General features: G+C 56.6%; 1 protein-coding gene across 9 annotated transcripts in view; it reads left to right on the top strand.

The window, feature by feature from the left end:
- The window catches only part of Ralgps1 (Ral GEF with PH domain and SH3 binding motif 1), a 245413-nt gene that overhangs the window by 219777 nt on the left and 7854 nt on the right, over positions 1–17782 (top strand). For 5 of the 9 annotated variants that reach the window (XM_047523694.1, XM_047523688.1, XM_047523689.1 and 2 more), the window contains 7 exons: positions 894–1048; positions 3228–3279; positions 13130–13213; positions 14402–14507; positions 15441–15533; positions 15664–15769; positions 16663–16754. In XM_047523694.1, the coding sequence (XP_047379650.1) occupies positions 894–1048; positions 3228–3279; positions 13130–13213; positions 14402–14507; positions 15441–15533; positions 15664–15769; positions 16663–16754 (688 nt within the window). The remainder of the gene's footprint in view (positions 1–893; positions 1049–3227; positions 3280–13129; positions 13214–14401; positions 14508–15440; positions 15534–15663; positions 15770–16662; positions 16755–17782) is intronic. The other 4 variants (XM_047523697.1, XM_047523695.1, XM_047523692.1 and 1 more) reach the window with 3 other exon arrangements.

The raw sequence follows: 17782 nt of genomic DNA, 5'->3' as shown, positions 1-17782 counted from the left end.
TGACTCACTTAGTCAGAAACCCAGACCCAGTGGACATCAGCAACTGTCCTCAGGGCAGTGTTGGGTGTCCAGTGGTGTCTATCTCCAGCCCAGTGAACCTGCTAGCTTACTGCCCTATGAGGTGTACAGCTGGGGGATGTGTAGATCCTCAGCATGACTGGGGACAGCCATGCCTGTGTCCCCTGGGCACTGGGCACAGACTCCTGGTCAGATGGGTCCATCCTTCCCTCCCTCCCTTCTTTCCTGCCTGCCTTCGGTTTCCTCCTTCCTGCCCTCCTGCAGCCTTTCCTTCCTGCATTCCTTCCTCCATCACTCAGGCCCAGTCCCAGCCCAGCCCTGGCTGGCCTGGAGGAGCTCACGGGCTGAGGGTGGAGAGAGTTGCTTTCTAGGTCCCTGGTGCTTCCTTCCCCTTGGTGGATCCTCTGCCACACACCCATGGGGCTGAAGTCACTGAGAACCGCGCAGGCCTGTACTATTATTATGCATGCCGTAAGAACGAGTCCAGTGAGGGTCACAAGGTGATGTCCCTTGCAATAGTGAGGAGGTGTTGGAGTCAGGACCGGACCCAGTGCACATGACTCCAGATCAGCCATGCTGGCCACACCCACTGTGCCTCCCTCATGTGCCTCGCTCACAAGCCTCATCTTCATCCTGGGAGACGGGCAGGGCAAGCAATGTTAGTCCCTATGGATGGATGGAGAAACTGAGGCTCTGGAAAAGGATGTGACTTGCCCAAGTTCATGCCATGAGAGAAGACAGGACCAGACTGTCCGCAGCTCTGGGCGGAGCCTATTCCTGCAGCTATACTCTGGGCTCCGGTCCCCAGAGCAGGGGCAGCCGCCATTACACTGCAGATAAGGAGCTTTGCCTTCTTTCTTCCTTTCCATTTCCAGTATGATGTGTCAGTTGAGTGTAGTTGAGAGTAAAAGTGCGACATTCCCATCGGAGAAAGCCAGGCACCTTCTGGATGACAGTGTTCTAGAGTCCCGCAGCCCCCGCAAGGGCCTCACCCTCACCTCCTCCGCCATCACCAATGGACTCTCCCTAGGTAAGCGCTCCAGCCTGCACACCACAGGCAAGGGGCCACAGGCCCGGCGTGTGCTCTGTGTCTGTCTCTGTCACTGTGCCACGCCCAGTAGCACTTGCTCCGGGAAACCCAATGGCCCCTCACCCCTCCAGAGGTGCCTCACTGTAGAAATCCCCCAGAGTCAGGGAAGCCTCTACTTCTTAGCCTCATGGGCTTCAGGAAGAGCCCCGATTGTCCTCTTCCAGTTGGTAGCCCTGAGTGTGGTGGGCAGGTAGAAGAGGCAGCTGAGCTGCTGCCACCATAGCACTTATCCCAGGTAGAACCACTCGCCAGAATACTGCAGGGCGAAGCAAAGAGAGCTGCTTTGGGTGGCAGCTGGATGGGCCACTGGGTTGCTATTTGGGTACTTGTCTTTATGCTGAGAAACCAGAGGAAGGACAAAACTATGATCTTCAGGGATGCAATTGCATCACTGAGCATCAGCCGGAAAAGGTGCTCATATCAATGGAAGGGACAGAAATTGTGCTGCTGAGGCTGGGGCAGGGGACACAGAAGTAGGGCTGAGGCCAGCGTTGAGCTCTAGTCACAGAGCCATCCCCCTGGTGCCCAGGGGAGGCAAGGTGGACACCCCCATCTTTGCTACCAACAGACCAGTGCCCCCTCTGGTGGCCCTTGCCTTTCAGTGTGCCTGTGCTTGCCTATGCTTCCGTGGTCGGTGTGTCTGTGTGTTTGTCTGCTTCCCTTACCAGGGAGTTCTCCCAGGTCTGGTGGGACAGAGTTGCCAAGCTGGGAGTCTGATCTGGCAAGGACTGTAGGGCAGTGGGCCAGGAGCAGGGGAAGGCAATAGGAAACCCAGGCAGGGCTCTCACGTCCCACAAACCCGTGAATTAGGTCAGTCTCAGGTTGTGGCAGTGTCAGTCCAGAGGGCAGCTGCCTTCTGCCCCCAGAAGTTGTGACAAGCAAGCTGTGTCTACCTCCTGTCCTTGGAGGAGGTCGTCCTGTTTGGACATGGGCAGGGGTGGAGAGGAACTCAGGACAATGCATCCCGGCACACAGGTGTGCCTTGGAAGAAGGGTTCTGTGCCACATGCCAGGAAAGACCAGTTAAACAAGGCAAGCAGGCTCTTCCCAGGACCTTACTGTGCTCATTGGCATTGTGACCCCTTCAGTGACACCTCAGAACCTGCACTTCCCAGACTCCACTCAGGAACTCCTTTTCCTAGAAGTGCGTGGTAGGAGCAAGGTTCTGAGGAGCACGCTCAGGCAAACGCAGGCCCAACAGTGTTCGGCTGGGCCCAGAACAGCTGTTTGACTTCCAGGAAACTGTCGAAGCTGTGCCTGAGTGCAGGCCTGCTCTTCCCGAGGCAGAAGATGAGTGAGGTGCGTGCTGCCCAGCATCCAGAGGGAGATCACGAGGTCATTTGGTCCTAGCTCCTCAAGTCAGGGAACTCAAAATATTTTTCCATTTGGGGCTGAAAGTCCCTGAGTAAGCAGCCATGTGTGCACATGCCCTGCTTGGAGCAGGCTTGTCCGGCTTTCCACCCCTTAGATGAGAGCATTGCTTAGACTGATCCAAGGGGCCACGGGCTCCCCCAGCTCCATCCGGCTGCTTGGCTAGGTGCTCTTCAGGCAAAAGCGCTTGAACCTCAGAGCCTCTGAAGTCTTAGAAGGTACAGAACACAGTGCATGGATGCTTGAGTGACAGGAAAAAAATCTCTCCTTGGGAGAGGTTCTGGTGGTCCCAGGCACAGGCCCATGGGAGGACAAGTGTGTTAAAGGGGCACAGCCCAGACCTTGTCTCTGTCTCCATGGCCAGGGGTCAGCAGGGCCCTCCCTCAAGACGTCAGGCCGATCTGAGTCAGCCACCCTGTGACTAGCATCTAGTCCAGCCCTGACCTTGCAAGTAGAAGAGCTCACATGGCTCTGTCCCCATCAGGTAAGGCCTGTTCCAGCCCTGCTTCCCCTGGGCCAGCAGGGAGGCCTGAGGTCAGGCAGTGGGAAGCAGGTGCAGGCTCCATCTGGGAATGGAGGGACAGGGTGGTTCTTTCAGCCCTCCCAGAACAGAGTCAGAAATAGCAGCAAAAACTCAAGTCATGTTGCTGCCCACAGACTCAGAAAGCCATGGCCTCTGCCCTGTGACCCCGGAGACAGGCCCCTCTCTGCGAGGCCACTGCACTCACTCATCTGTGTTCCTTTTCCAGGCAGTAGTGAGAGCTCAGAGTTTAGTGAAGAGATGTCTTCAGGGCTGGAAAGGTGAGTGTGGTCTCAGCACAGCCTCCCTCCTGTCCTACCTCAGAGCCCAGGGAGTTGGAGACAGGCAGGGACAGCCCTGCCCCGTTGCTGTGCCTCCACTGGGTGGCCCCATGGCTCATCAGCTGGAATGAGCAGGAGGAGTGTGGGGTCCTGACCCCCATGCACTGAGTAGAACTTCTTCCAGCCCAACTGCAGGAGTCCTGAGAGCAGACCCGGTCTGTAATGCTGGTTCTTGAAACTGGAAGCCTGAGAATTGACTAGTCTTGAGATGTGCTTGTGGCTCCGCCTGGTGGACTCTGAGAGTATTGCTCCACACAGCCTTCGGCCTTGGGCCTGGCATTTACTGAACACCACCCTGCTGGGCACTAGTGACAAGGAAATGGCCACCCCTGCCATGCACCCTCTTACTCCTTTGGCCCATGGTTTGGATCCCTGTGTAGAGCCTGTCTGCCTGGGTGTCCAGCCTCTCACTCAGAAAATCTCCCATTACACATGCTCCACATACCAAGGCTTCCTGAGTCAGCACCAGGGCTCTAGGACGATCAGGAAACTGTGAATGGGTATCCTACAGCTGCAGTGCTGCTGAAGGTGAAGGTCACCTTGATGACACAAGGTCTGAGGATAGGCAGGAGGAAATCCAGTGATGAAGAATGTTCCAGAGAAGTAGGCCTTCTCTGTCCTTCAGGGTGGGTCCTCCACCAACATCCAGGGGCCTGTGCACACAGAGTTCCCCCTATATTCTCACAGCTGCACACACAGTTATACTCACACCTATGTATGCACGCCCCACACATTCTCACAACTCTTACGCTTGTCCGTGTGCACTCACACGTGTACATACACAAACACACATGCACATTCGTGCACTTCTGTACATGTGGGCACCTACACTCACATGCACACACATGTGTGCACGTACATGCACGTCACACCACACACATGTACATGGGTGCACAGAGCTGACATTCACACCTCCTCTGATTCTGAAACTTCTCTCACCTCAGTCCCACAATCATAAAATGACCAGAGAGAAGGTCGATCCCATCTAGCTGCTCCCCAGGCAGAGGGCTGTCATGGTCAGGGGCTGTGCTCGGCATTCCCCAGGTGCCGCCGCCTCTGGGCCCCACTGTATGTGGGCTCACATATTCTCAGTGCTCCCCACAGCACCAGGCACATTGTCCCCATTTTATACCTGGGGCATGCAGAGAGGTGAGGTGCCATGCCTGCTTCACACTCGTCTGACAGTGGCAGAGATGACCCTAATCCATACCCTCCTACCATTGAGCCCCCCTCTGCATTGCCCCATGACCCGGCCTGAGGGTTGGCAGTGACAGCTATAGGGACTTGCCCAATGTCACTCACTGTGTCTGTCCGTGAAACCCAAGATGGGGGCAGGGAGAGGGAGTGAGGAGGCCACACACCATCAGGCTTTCTCTCTGCCTTCCCCACAGGGCTCTGGGAGGGGCATTTGCTCTGTTCCTGTGGGGAACTCAGGCAACCCTGCCCCGCTGCTCTTGCTCTGGGCACCCAGCCTGAGGGCCAAGAGGCACACGCCAGACCACTCGCCTCAGTCAGGGAACTCCTGGGGACATCCTAATGAGCAGGGCAGTGTACAAACCAGCATCTCCCCTAGACACAGGCCAATGAAAGGTCAGCAATTAGGAAACTGGCCCAGGGCCAAGATCCAGCACAGGACTACAGCAGGGCTTCCCGGTTCCTTCCTCCATTCTTCCACCGGTTCCTTCCTCCATTCACTCATGCCCTCTTTCAGTTGCTGCCAGACCTCCCAGCAACACCCGCTAGTTGCTGAGGGTGGGGCTACCCTGAGGGGTGTGAGCAGAGATCAGAGCTACTAGGAAGACGGTCCTTGCCCAGGGGTGAACACTGTGAGCTGTGGCATCTCATGGCATCTCAATGCTACCCATCCAATGTCCATAGCACGTACACTTTGGGCGGGATCTCCTCTGAGCACTGGCTCCCAGCTGGTGTAGCCACACAGAGGCCCTGCCCTGCCTCAGGGCCTTCAGCTGCCCTGCAGGGAGGGTGCCCTGTTTCTCACTCCTGGGAACCTAGCTCTTGACCAGACCCTCCTGGCTGTGGGGAGCCGCGGTCCACTCGCTTCAGGAGATGCCAGTGGAGTTGTGATGACCCAGCCCCATGCAACCTGATGATTCAGATGCCAGCTGCTCCCTACCTCCTGCCCTGGTGGCCCAGCCGCCAGTCCCTGTTTCTACCCTGTACCATCCTCTCTCCTGCTTCGCAGAAAATCCACTCCCTCGAGAGCACCTGGGTTACCTCTCACAGCTTGAACATCCCTGTCCATGTCACCGTTCCCTCACAGTTGTGTCACCATCAGGTTACTGCCCGGGTCACCCTTACTGCTTATCTTCAGGTAGCCAGTGCTCAGCCTGGATCCTCCCTCCATTCCCGGGTCTCCCCAGGCCATGCACTCCTCCTCTTTAAAGGGGAGTTGATCTCTGGATGTCCACCCTGGCCCACTCAGAATGACAAGATGAGAGAGGAAGGGACCCAGCAGGACTAGCAGGACTAGGGCACTAGCAGGACTTTGACCTGTAGCTCTGAAGTTCAGGGGCCATGACTTTCAATTGACCAGCTCCCAGGTTCCCCAGCACCCCAGGCCTGGTAATAGACTTGGCTGGGGCCCGGGAGAGAAATGGAGCCAAGTACCAAGTAAAGGGCAGAGAGGCCCCAAGCCACATACAGCCACACTGGTTCAAAGGCACATCCAAATCACCATTAATGCCACCGTGAACAGGTGAGCAGGAGAATTCTCATTATCTTCCAAGAGTGAGATCATTTGACAGGGTCTCATGAATTTACCTTCCTCAAGTCTACACACAAGGATGTTGTCAGTGAAGGGGCCCAAAGGTGGTCCTTGGTGTCAGCCAGAGTCCAGGCCATACTTTAGTGTGTTCCTGATATGTCCAGCTTCAAGAGTGCCCACTGCCTAGGGAGCTGTGGACCACTGTGGAGGCACCACCTCCTGCTTTTGCTGGGTCTGTGGAGTGAGGGTACAGGGAGCAAAGGGGACCCTCCTCTGTGCAACCCACTCTGTGTCCCCTCATCCATGTCAGCCCTGGCAAAGTCAAAGGCCTACAGGGCTGGGGAGGAGCAGCAGACCAGTGGTAAATTGGTCATCTCTCAGTCCCTGGTTGCCCTAAAGGCCTGACCCTATCCTCAGGGCCTAGAAGGAAGGCCAGGTGGTTCTCCTAGACCACAGTCTCTGTCACGAGGGAACAGAGTAAGGGTGGGCCACTTTTCTCTGTGACTATACCAGTTGGCCCTGATCCATGGGGACAAAGGGAAAATGAGAGACCCACAGCCTGAGGAGGGGGAGGATAGGGGAAAGACATTTCCAACATGAGCTTAATGAACTGGAGAGTGGGGGCCAGGAACTCACACCTGGCTGGGCTCCAGTCACCTTCAGGCTCAGGGAAGTGAAGGTGGAAGGGGCCAGTAAGGCGGGCAGCGGGGCAGTGCTCTGTGTCTGATGGAGAGGCAGGTGTTGGCAGTAAGGTGAGAGCAAGAATATTGACCCAAGGGTCAGCATATCCTAAAAGAGGTTTGTGTTTTAAAAGGAGCAAAAAGAACCATGCAGCTGAACGTGGGTGTGAGCATGCACACGCGCTGTCTGGTTCAGCCGGATCACCCCGGGTCACAGGTTCTCCAGAGACGCTTGTCCCTTGCCTCACCTGCATAGTCTCCAGATGTTCCTCAATGGCTGAATCTTCTTTTCTACTCAGAAAAATAATTAGCATCTAGCTTTTTAAAGATATCATCAGAGATGATTTCTGACCTGGTTTTAAGAAGCAAAATATGAAAGTCTGTTGCCGAGTTCAACACAAAGCCTTCGGCCACCCGTCTTCCCAGGCCCAGCGGAGGGACTTCTCATGTGGGAGATGAGCCATGATAGGGCGAAGGGACAAACAGGAGGGAAGAAGTGTCCTCAGAGACTCAGCCACCAGAGGAAGCCCCTCTGGGGAGACAGGGAAGAGAGTGGCAGAGGGCAGCACTCCGCTTCTCTGAAGCAGAGGGTTCTCTTCTCTCCCTGGGGACTAGGGACATGCAGGGAGGGAGTCTGAGCTCATGGAGCCTTAAAGAAGCCACACACCAGTGCACTGCGGCACCGTACCATCTAGCAGGGGCCATCTGACGAGCTGCAGGTTCAGGGTGACTTCTGGAGGATATGTTGGCTTAACAGAGGCCCAAGGGCATTTGGTGAAGAGGACCTTGGTGAACTCTCAAGGGTGTCCTGGGACCTGAGGAGGTGTGTCCTAGTACTGGAAAGGTGGCCCAAGATTGCACAAGGCCACTAGGAGTCTCATGCAGGACAGGTGGGCTCTGTGACCTGCTTTCTAGAGTCCTTAAAGTACCTCCACAGCAAAAGGCACAGTCAGCAGCACTGGGCCTGAGCTCAGGGCCACCTACGCTCTCCATCCTATGGCCCCCCTGACCTCTGAGTCTCAGTTCCTTGGCTGTGCACTGGGGATGTGCAAAGTAAGCACAGCACGTGGTGGGGGTGCACTCCATGGTGGAACTAATGTGGGACTTTCCAGAGCTTCCCTCTGTAGGTGCCTTCTGCCAGCAAGCATGCCACCCAGGCTAAGGCTGGGCAGGAGGAGAAAAATCTCCCCAAATGGCATCTCAGTTGAGGTGGGTGGGCAGACTGGAATGAAGTCAGGTTTCCACCAGCCCTCGTTGGCTTCCAGGGTGGTGCTGCCTTGTGGAGAGGGTCCTCTAAAGGGTACTGCCGGCAGTTGGTCCTGGCATTGCTAGGGGCATCGAGGGGGGTGAGCGATCAATTTCTGCCCTGTGTGAGGTTTCCTGATGAGCTTAGCTCATGGAATCGCCTGCCACCCTTAGGGAGACACCAGAAAAGTGGAGTCATGGCAGCGACAGATCTCCACGCCTGCTACCCCACGCAGTTTGGGGTGGTTTTTTGTTGTTTGGTGGTTTGGTTTTGGTACCGGAAATTGAACCCAGGGGTGCTTAACCACTGAGTCACATCCCCAGCCCTTTTTTATATTTTATTTAAAGACAGGGTCTCGCAGAGTTGCCCAGGGCCTCCTTAATTTGCAGCGGCTAGCTTTGAACTCTCCATCCTCCTGCCTCAGCCAACTGAGCTGCTGAGATTATTACAGGCATGTGCCACTGCACCTGGTTACCCCATACAGTTTTAAAGATACACATTTCCTTCCTTGGGGTCAGAGGACTCTGGACAATGCCCCAGTTTTGCCAGGCCCAAGGTGCCTCCCAAGACCCATACTCTACAGTGTTTCAGAAGAATTAGGCCAAGCTCTGGAGCGAGGGGTGCCCTGGGCTGCCGCACAGCTATTTGAGTGGCCATGCTCAGGTGACTGACAGGACCTCATGCCCTCTGCCCCCACACCTGTGCCCAAGGCCTGACACCAGCTCTCGTTGCTGCCTGCCCTCTCCAAGGTCATCTCCTGATTCATCCTTGTGCTTTGGATGAGGCTGCTCCACCCAGTGCCCTGACATGGCAGCCCCGATGGATGAGTTGCCAAGTTCTTGACTACTTACCCCAAAGATGCCATCTCTTGCTTCTCCCCCTTAGCTCCCAGTGCTAGAGTCTGGCAAGCAAGGCTCCCTGAGGCTCCTCTGAGAGGAGTGGACAAGAGTGGCTGGTCCCCTGGTTCCAGAGGCTCATACTTACCCTGTTCTTGGCTAGGCCAGTCAAGGCTGGGCCAGGCCAGCCAGTGCTGCTTCGCGGAAGCTGAGAAACCTCTGCCCATGGCTTCTCTGCCTGGCACCCACAAATCCTGCATAGCTGGCACCTCGAAGGCGGACAGGACTCTCCTGCCTGTGTCTATCTGTCTTTCCCTCTGCCCGTCTGCCCCCGCACACCAGATTTCTGGACTTCTCGCTACACAGGGGAGGATGGTTGCTCATAGCTCCCGGGTTTATATGCTGTAGCTTCACCCAGCCAGCGAACCTGATGTCCGGCCTCTCTGATCTAGGTCCTCATTGCCAGCAGAGAAAACCTGGCTTGGATTTGCCTGTTGTTCTGTCCATTCAGCTATCCAAGGGGTGGGGACAATGTAGTACCAGTGAGGTTCCTAGGGAGCTACCCAGTGAATCAGGGACACCGCCCAGAGAAGTAAAGACAGGTGGCTCACAAGGGAACAAAGGTCCTTCAAACAGTGCTGCAAGAAGGGCTGTCCCAAGGCCCAGCAGAGGTCAGGGTGACACTCCCTGCCTACGGACGAGGGAGACCATCAGACAGGGGCCAGGACGAGCCTTGCCTGATGATCCTGGCCTCCAGTCTAGGGCTTGCCTGGGAGGTCAGCGTGGTTGATGGACAGCATGCCTGGGCCCCTCCTCTGGCGCACTCCACCCAGGCTCGGTGGACTTGGGACAGGAGCTGGGGGGTGGAGCCCTGCCCCTGCTAAGACCAAGATTCCTGAGGCCTCACAGTGGCTGGGATCCAAGGCTTCTCTCTGCTCCTCTGCTCCCTAGACTGGAGCAAAGATCCAGGGATTTAGGAAATGTAATCCTTGTGATGCCTACTGCCTAATCGCACCTAGGAAATGATGCCTTGGCCAGTCTGAGTGCCCTGGCTGCTGCCACCTCATGCCTGCCCATGCTCCCTCTTCCTCATGTTGTGACCTTGGGCAAGTGCCTCCTCCTCTCCGAGCCTCAGATTCTTTATCTGTGAGGCAGGGATCACAGTGCCACTCACAGTATTGTAGGGTCGTGGGATAAGGAATGAATATTACTAAGCATGTCGCCTAGACCCTCCATCCCACCGCCACCACCACCACCACCACCATGACATCATCCATCTTTCCAGCTCTCATGGGACCAAGATGCTCCTGCTGGTGCAGCTACGTCCTCCTCAGAACAACTTCCCGTGCACCCCTCAGGGCCTGCTCGCATCCCTCACCCTCAGTTCCATTCTGGAGAAGGGACAGTCCAACTGGCCTTCTGAGGACACATTGTGTTGAGCCACATGTCCCCAGAATGATGCTAGGAAAGGTGCCTATAGCCCTGGAGTGGGAGCAGCCATGAGAAAGCCCAGGACTTCTGTGCTTCACCAGGCGCCCCCGCCTGTTCGCCCTGCTGTCTCTGGCCCTGAACGCCCCATAACGGATCTTCTCAGAGCAGGGTGGAGGTCAGGCCATCTGGCGCCTGTGGCTGAGGCTCCTGGCTGTGCGGTGCCACCTACCAGGCCAGCTGGAGCCACCTGCCCAACGCTGCCACCCACAGCTTACAGGGATGGAAAGCTGGCCACCACCCCAACTCTGTCCTCCTAAGAACTGACCCTGGAAAAAGGTGCCATCCTGCTGCCCTTCCAGGCTTGGTGCTGCCACCCCAGCTGCAGGGAGAGCAGGACGTGGCTCCACAGTCTGCAGCAGCGAGTGACCCAGGCAGGGCTCGGCCACATGCCAACACAGCCTTCTCTGAGCACTCATTTTTTCACCTCCAGTAACAGGCCAGCCAGGTGGGACAGTGGTGGCTTCTCCTTGAGCCTCGGTTGTGAGAACTGCACCCCTGGCAGGGTTGAGTGAGTCCTGGTGGAAGACCTTAAATAGCAGTGAGCAGCTGGCTGCAAAAGCCCCAGGAGAATACTCCATCCTGTCCCCAGGTCCCAGGATAGGGGACCTGGCAGGCGCCCCAGCCCAGGAGATCCATGGGCCTAAGAACTTGGTGGCCGCACAGCCTCACAGACGCTGGCAAAACCCAGTCACAGAGCGAGCTGCAGGGGAGACCACGGTGGCGTGCCTGTGAGTGGAATGCCAGGAAGGCCCCCCATAAACCAGCCACAAGCCTGGCCTGTGTGGGCCCCTCCGCGACCCCTCCGCCTCTCCCCACACCGACAGCTCAGGCAGATCTGGGTTTGCAGCCTGGTTAGTGAGGCTTGTGCCACCATCAGGTGCCTCACATTGCTGAGCCTCAGTTTCCCTCCGCATGGGGAGACAGGAGTACTTAAACAGAGCTTCAGCGAGTGAGTACGAAGACCTGCCCACGCAAACGCCACCACCCTTGGCTCCTTGTTCTCAGGAGCAACCCCAGCGAGCCACAGCATCCTGCCAGTCCCCTACAGGCTGGGCTGCCCGCTCCTCGGGGAGGGGCCTGAGGAAGGACTGCTTACAGGGCCAGACGGGCTGGAAGATGTGGATCCCAGGCCTTCCATCCACAAAGGTCACCAGCGGAAGACACCGCCTCGGGCCGTCTCGCAGAAGCAGGAAGAATGATAGCAGGAGGGTGGCAGCACTGCCCACCCTGAGAGTCAGCTGGTGGCTGTGGACAGTCCTGTCGTGACTCACGGTCCTGGGGCATGAGGAGCAGGTGGAGGGAAGGGCCAGAGGACTAGCTCTGGGAAGGCGGCACCGCCCAAGTCCAGACAGGCTGCAGTTCTGAGTGGGAGGCCAGATTAGAGGAGGAGACATCCCCGGGCAGCCGATAAAGCCACAAAAAACAGCACCGTAGGAACATTCATTGTCATACCCCTCTCATAACAAATCCAGGGCGATGGCTGGGGAGGAGAGTGGCGCTGGGGCCACCTGTTGCGGGCCCCTGGACAGCACCGTGCAGCAGAGGCTTGAGACCTGTTGCACTGCTGCACTCGGTGGTGAGGTGCTGAGGCCTGAGAGTTCCACCGCTGGCAGATCAGAGCGGCCGTGGTCCTCTCGCAGGGTCTCACTCACGCCCTACCTCCCAACCCTCTACAGTGGAAGAGACGGGGCAACTGGGCCTGAGGGCTGGGGTTAGGCGCCCAAGGCCTCTCATTTGTGCCACAGCTCATGGTAGGGCAGGGTTAGCCTAGGACCATCAAGAAACCCATTGCGGTGAAGACTGGGGGCCAAGCACAAGCTGTGGTCTGTCATCACCTAAAGAGGAGGGGCTGGTGGGCCAAAGAGGGGTGCTGGAGCAGCCATCCCAGATGGCCAGCAGACTTCTACCAGCCCTGAACTTGGGCACTGGACAGTGGACCCAATAACCATCAGAAACAATATGGAGGGCGAGGCCCTGAGCTCAGCAATGGTGTGAGGCACCCACAGCAGGCTATGAGGGTGCCCACCGGGATCCACAGGGGGCTAGTGCCCCAGGGCCAGTGCCGAGGCTGGTGTGGACTACTGGGAATGTTTGGAAAGGAAGTAGGGACCTTGTCTGACTTTATACAGGAAGCTACATTGTCATCTGGCCCATGGGCAAAGAAAAAGCTGGAGTACGCTGCAGGGGTGGGGAGAAGCTGGCCCGCAAGTGGATTTGGGGAATGAGTCTCTAAAATGGAAAAGAATACAGAGAGGGGGAGGCCAAGCTCCCCCCCAGAAAGGGTCACAGTTGAGAGAAATGCCAGCTGAAGGCCCTGGAGAGGTCCTGGCACACGGGCTCTGGAATGCTGATCAGGTCACAGAGCCAATCTGCAGGGACGGAGCCAGCAGAGGAGGCCATCCAGAGGAGAGGACTTACCAGACAGCAGGATCCAGCTGTGTCCTGGCGAATGGGGATGCTGCCCAATGTGCAAGACCACCCACAGTCTGTGCCCGCACACCCTTGGAACATGGACCTACCGTGCGCTGCACCGGCCGCGGTGTTCTGTCAGACAGGACAGCCCTGCACTGGGGTGACTGGGAAAGGGCTAAGGAAATAGTCACCTGAAGACTTGGGCACTTTCCTGGATGGAGGCCCTGAGGGGTGTGTGCTTGCTGACCGAGACTGGGGAGGTGGGAGTGCTCCAGATGTGCCCCACATGTGCTTGCAGCGCGAATGAGGAGTCGGGAGGAGGCTGACCCGCATAGTCTGAGGTACTCTGAAGTCTGGTCTTTCCAGGCCATCGCTAAAATTCACCCCTTTTCCTTTGAAGCAGGGGACGTCTTTATGCCACACTGGGGCCCAACTGGCGGGTTCCAGTTCGGAATTCTCCCAGAACCCGGAGCTGTGTGTACAGGTATTCATTTGTTCACTTATTCATAGCTTTAGGGTGCAAACCTCTGCGCCAGAGGCTGTGAAGGAGATAGACACAGTCTCTGCATCCGCGATGCACTGCCAGGCGCACTGATGATCCCAGAGGAGGTGCGGGGCCATCTGGGGAGAGGAGTGGGGGAACCCAGATTGGAAAAAGTATAGGAATTGGTAAAATAATGGAGGGGGACGAGTGTGCTGCCAGTCAGAGAGCCTGGGGGTGGGACTATGAGACTGGGAGGGCAGGTGACCAAGTGGAGGAAAGGCTGTGTTGTACAAGGAGGCACAGCCACGTCCAGCAGTAGCAGGTGGGGGGCACTCGGTGCAGGACTGGGCTGTGTGGAGAGGAAGCAGAACGGGAAAGCACCGGGCAGTGGTCCAGAGGAAGGTGCACTGGCCTGTGGGGAGCAGGGGGCAGCTGGGTGGACGGGGGTGGGAGGGCAGCCAGACTTCCTTAGGACTTGGGATCGATCAGGCTGTGCGTGGCGAGTATGAGAGGAGACACACCTCAGGCTTCTGGCTCGAGCAGCAGGCAGCAGGCCAGGGGAAGGCAGGGAGGGCGAGGTGTCTCTGAGACTCCAGTGAGCAGAAGCATGCAGATCTGGAGTGCAGGACGAGGCCAGGCTGGCCATGCCCTCCATCATCGCTACCCACGTGTGGTGCCTGATCCACAAGCGAGCGGGTGAAGGAGGAACCTGGAGGAAAAGCGTCAGGGGACCGTAATGTGGGGACTCCTCTCCCTCCTTTGCACTCCACCCTCCGCTCCCATGTGCTGCAGCACTCCTGCGGCACAGAGGGAGGCCACCAGAGCTGGGGCTGCAAGGCCTCATGTTCCTCAGGTGGAGGAAGCACACAGGTGCCAGACCCCCAGAGCAGCCAGGAGGAAGCATGGCAGAGGTGTCCCCCGGAGAGGGTGGGCTGCTGCTGGGACTGGGTCATGGGACACTTGGTGACAAGCCTAGAGCTCTGCAGCCTGTCCGAGGGCAAGGAGGGTGGAGCTCTCGGCTGTGGGCGCCCCCTCTGCTCCCTTGCCCTCCTTGCCCTAGCTTGGCCCAGCACTCGTGAGCCCTCTGGCCTGTGGGAACATCATGGACTCACCCGGGGCACCAAGGGCCCCATGAGTGTGCCTGGCCTCAGCTGTTCTGGCCAAGTCTGAATGGTGGTCTCCCCTCAGCCCCACCAGCCCATGCACCTGTACCCTGGGGAGCTCAGCAGCTGTGCCCACCATGGAGGGGCCTCTGAGGAGGAAGACCCTGCTCAAGGAAGGACGGAAGCCCGCAGTAAGTCAAGAACACATCTGTTGGAAGCAGTACCGGCAGCAGTGAGCAGCTTGAGTCTAGGAACCTGCCAACCAGGCTTCCATCCTGACCAAGTCACCAAGTAGGCAAGGGGCTCAGTGTCCACTTCTGTAACCTAGACCAGATTGTGCCTCTTCCTGAAGGCCATATGTGGCTGAATGGCTGCACGCAGAGAGCATGGGTGAGCCAGAGCTGTGGTGATGGGCGGAGACCCCTGGTGTGGGACGCTCTCAGAACCCAGGAGGCTGAGTGGCCCAGAGCACATCCCTTGCTCTGCAGCATCTCCATATGCAGAACCCCTCCCTCCCTGGCAGCATCCTAAGATGGTGGAGGAAAGCACAGGGACCAGGCATCAGGAGGCCTTTGACTGGACTCAGAGGTGACATGATGCAGAGCAGCCAGCTCCTTGGGGACATAGTCTTCTTCCTTCCAGGGTGGGGTATTTGCTTTACCTTTGCAGAACCGAAAGCCCCCACTGGAGTGGTTTTTCCCAGACCAAGGAGCAGAGTGCCCTGAGCAACTTCACCCTGGAGACACAGAAGCAGGCCTGTGGCGGGGCCCTGCAGCCACTCCGTCTCCTCCAAAACCGTTCACTGCAGGTGTTAAGCTTCTTCTAGTCAGGCGCTTGGCATGTCTGTATTTCAAACATGCTTTTCCCAGGACCCTCTGTGTTCAGGGCAATGGAACAAGTAGGAACTGGGCCCTGGCCCGCCCTCAACAAGGTGAAGAAAGGAAGGCCACGTGAGGCAACAGAAGAGGGCTGCGAGAAAAGCCCCTCCTCTTCTCCTGGTGGCATTGCCAGAGGGTGGTGGCAGGTGGCAGGGAAGAGAGGAAACCTGTGCTGGCATTGATGGAGGTGGCTGGGCCACTCTGTCCCCACCCTATGTCATCTCTCTGCCTCCCCTTGCTCTGCAGCTGTCCTCGTGGACCAGGTACTGGGTCATACTCTCAGGATCCACCCTCCTGTACTACGGAGCCAAGTCCTTGAGGGGCACAGACAGAAAACATGTAAGTCAGGTGGAGAGAATTCCCATGCCAGACTTTGTTCAGTGGGGCACCTCTGTGAGTTGCAGGGGCAGGTGGGAGGGAAGTGGCCTGGCCCAGGTAGGCCTCCTGGCTCTCTCTTGCTCCCCTCCAGTATAAATCCACACCTGGAAAAAAGGTGTCCATCGTGGGCTGGATGGTACAACTGCCTGACGACCCTGAGCACCCCGACATCTTCCAGCTGAATAACCCTGACAAAGGTAGGCAGCAGCTGGGCCCTGACACCTGCAGCTCCCCTACTGCCGCTCCTGCCAAAGGTGCATCTCAAAGCACCAGGACCTTTGAGGCTGCGTTTCTCCTTCTTGTGAGGTTCAGTGTGGCCCACAAGTCCCCTTGTTAGTCCACAAAGCTGCTTAGACCACAGCTGGTGTGTCCTTTGAGCAATGGTTGCAAGAATTAGGTTTCGTGATTTTGCCTGGCTGCCTCTCCTGGAGCTATAGCCTCAGGGTCTTGGAATAAATAATAGTGCTAGGCGAAGCAGGACTGTGGGGCTGGGAGGGTCTTGGGTTTGGGTCATTTCAGGGACCCCTGACTTGACTATAACCACAGGACTCTGGCTGTCCAGGTCCAAGGCCAACTCAGAAAAGAATTCTGCAACTTCCAAAAATTCCAATCCCTGTGATTTGTCTCCAAGAGAAATCAAAGATATTTTCATACCATGTCTCATTTGTACATATCTCAAAATATCATTTTTGTTCATCTTTGAAACAGCACAGTGTCAGACCTGCCACTAGATCTATTATTAGTGTGTTAATATAGCAGCATGCATAGAATTACATTACTCAGCTTGTTTGAAGGTGGTTTTGATAACTACCAATGATTTTCTTTGTATTATATTTTGTACATTTAAAATAATAATTCTAAGAAGGGGTACACAGACTTTGCCAGACAGCCAAGGGCACCAGTGCCCAAATATGGCCAAGCCTAGTCCAAAGGAGCGTGGGAGGCTGCCTCCCCTGCCAGCTCCCGCTCATCCAGCGCTGCTCCTGGTGTCCCCAACTTCAGCCACCCCATGCCTATTTACCTTTTACACTGTCGCAGGTGACCCTCCCATGTGTCCCTCTTCTCAACCAGTGCTTTCTCTGCCCATTAGGCAATGTTTACAAGTTTCAGACGGGCTCCCGATTCCACGCAATACTGTGGCACAAGCATTTGGATGACGCATGTAAGAGCAACAGGCCTCAGGTAAAGTCCACTGCATACCCTCCCACCCTAGGCACTCAGCTCCTTAGAAAATAGGGCTCCATTCCTTCCTCAAAGCCATCAGCTCTGCTCCTGGGCACCCTCCCTGTGTCAGCATTTTCCCTTGGGACCAGGCACCCCTTCTTAGCTTAGAACAAAGCCCAGCTCCAGATTAGAACTTTGAATCTGGTTCCTGTGTCTTTCCCATGAAAGGAAATGCCACAGGAACATCCACTGGAGGAAGGTGAGGTGGCAGGTGTGACATCAGTCAAGGATCGTGTTCCCACATCTATTTAGGTCATCCCCCAAAAGTCCACTTCTTGGGAATACGCCACACTAACAAATGGGCTCCCTGCCCATCACCCTCGGGAATAAGAGTAATGGCTAAGTTGCTGAGGGCCAGCCATGTGCCCGGCAAGCTGCTGATGAATGGGGACTCCGGTACTGAAGTGTATCCCTCTGCCCCCACTGTCACCCATCTCCTCACCACCTGTTACACAAATGCTTCACATGCAGGAGTTGGCCAAGTCCTCCCACAGTCCTGTGAGGTAGCTTTTTTTACTACCTCTATTTAACACTGAGGGTCTCGAGGCTCATAAAGTAACAGACGTGGGGTATGGTGGTGCAGGCCTGTGATCCTAGTGACTCAGGCTGAGGCATGAGGATTGCAAGTTCAAGACCAGCCCAGGCAACTTAGCAAGACCCTGTCTCAAAATAAAAATAATAAGGACTGAGGATATAGCTCAGTGGTAAATCACCCCTGGGTTCTATCCCCAGAACCAAAAAGAAAGGAGCAAAGGAACGAAGGGAGGGACAGAGGGAGGGAGGGAGGGGCAGACACTTGTTCAAGGCCCCACAGTTAGTAAACCAAGAGCTGGGGTCTGGTCCACAGCACCTGCCTCTGGATTCTGACCATGCTGGTCTGGGCTCTCGTGCCTCCACTTCCCTGGGAGCACCTGTAACTGGGAGCATAGCTAGCCAGTCAGGCCTGAGACACATGAGGCTGCCTCCACGTTCCACACCAGATGGGG

Source organism: Sciurus carolinensis, chromosome 14, assembly GCF_902686445.1.
Source record: "Sciurus carolinensis chromosome 14, mSciCar1.2, whole genome shotgun sequence".
NCBI classification, from domain to species: domain Eukaryota; kingdom Metazoa; phylum Chordata; class Mammalia; order Rodentia; family Sciuridae; genus Sciurus; species Sciurus carolinensis.
Note: the sequence above shows the minus strand (reverse complement) of the source record. Positions and strands in the feature narration are given on the sequence as shown.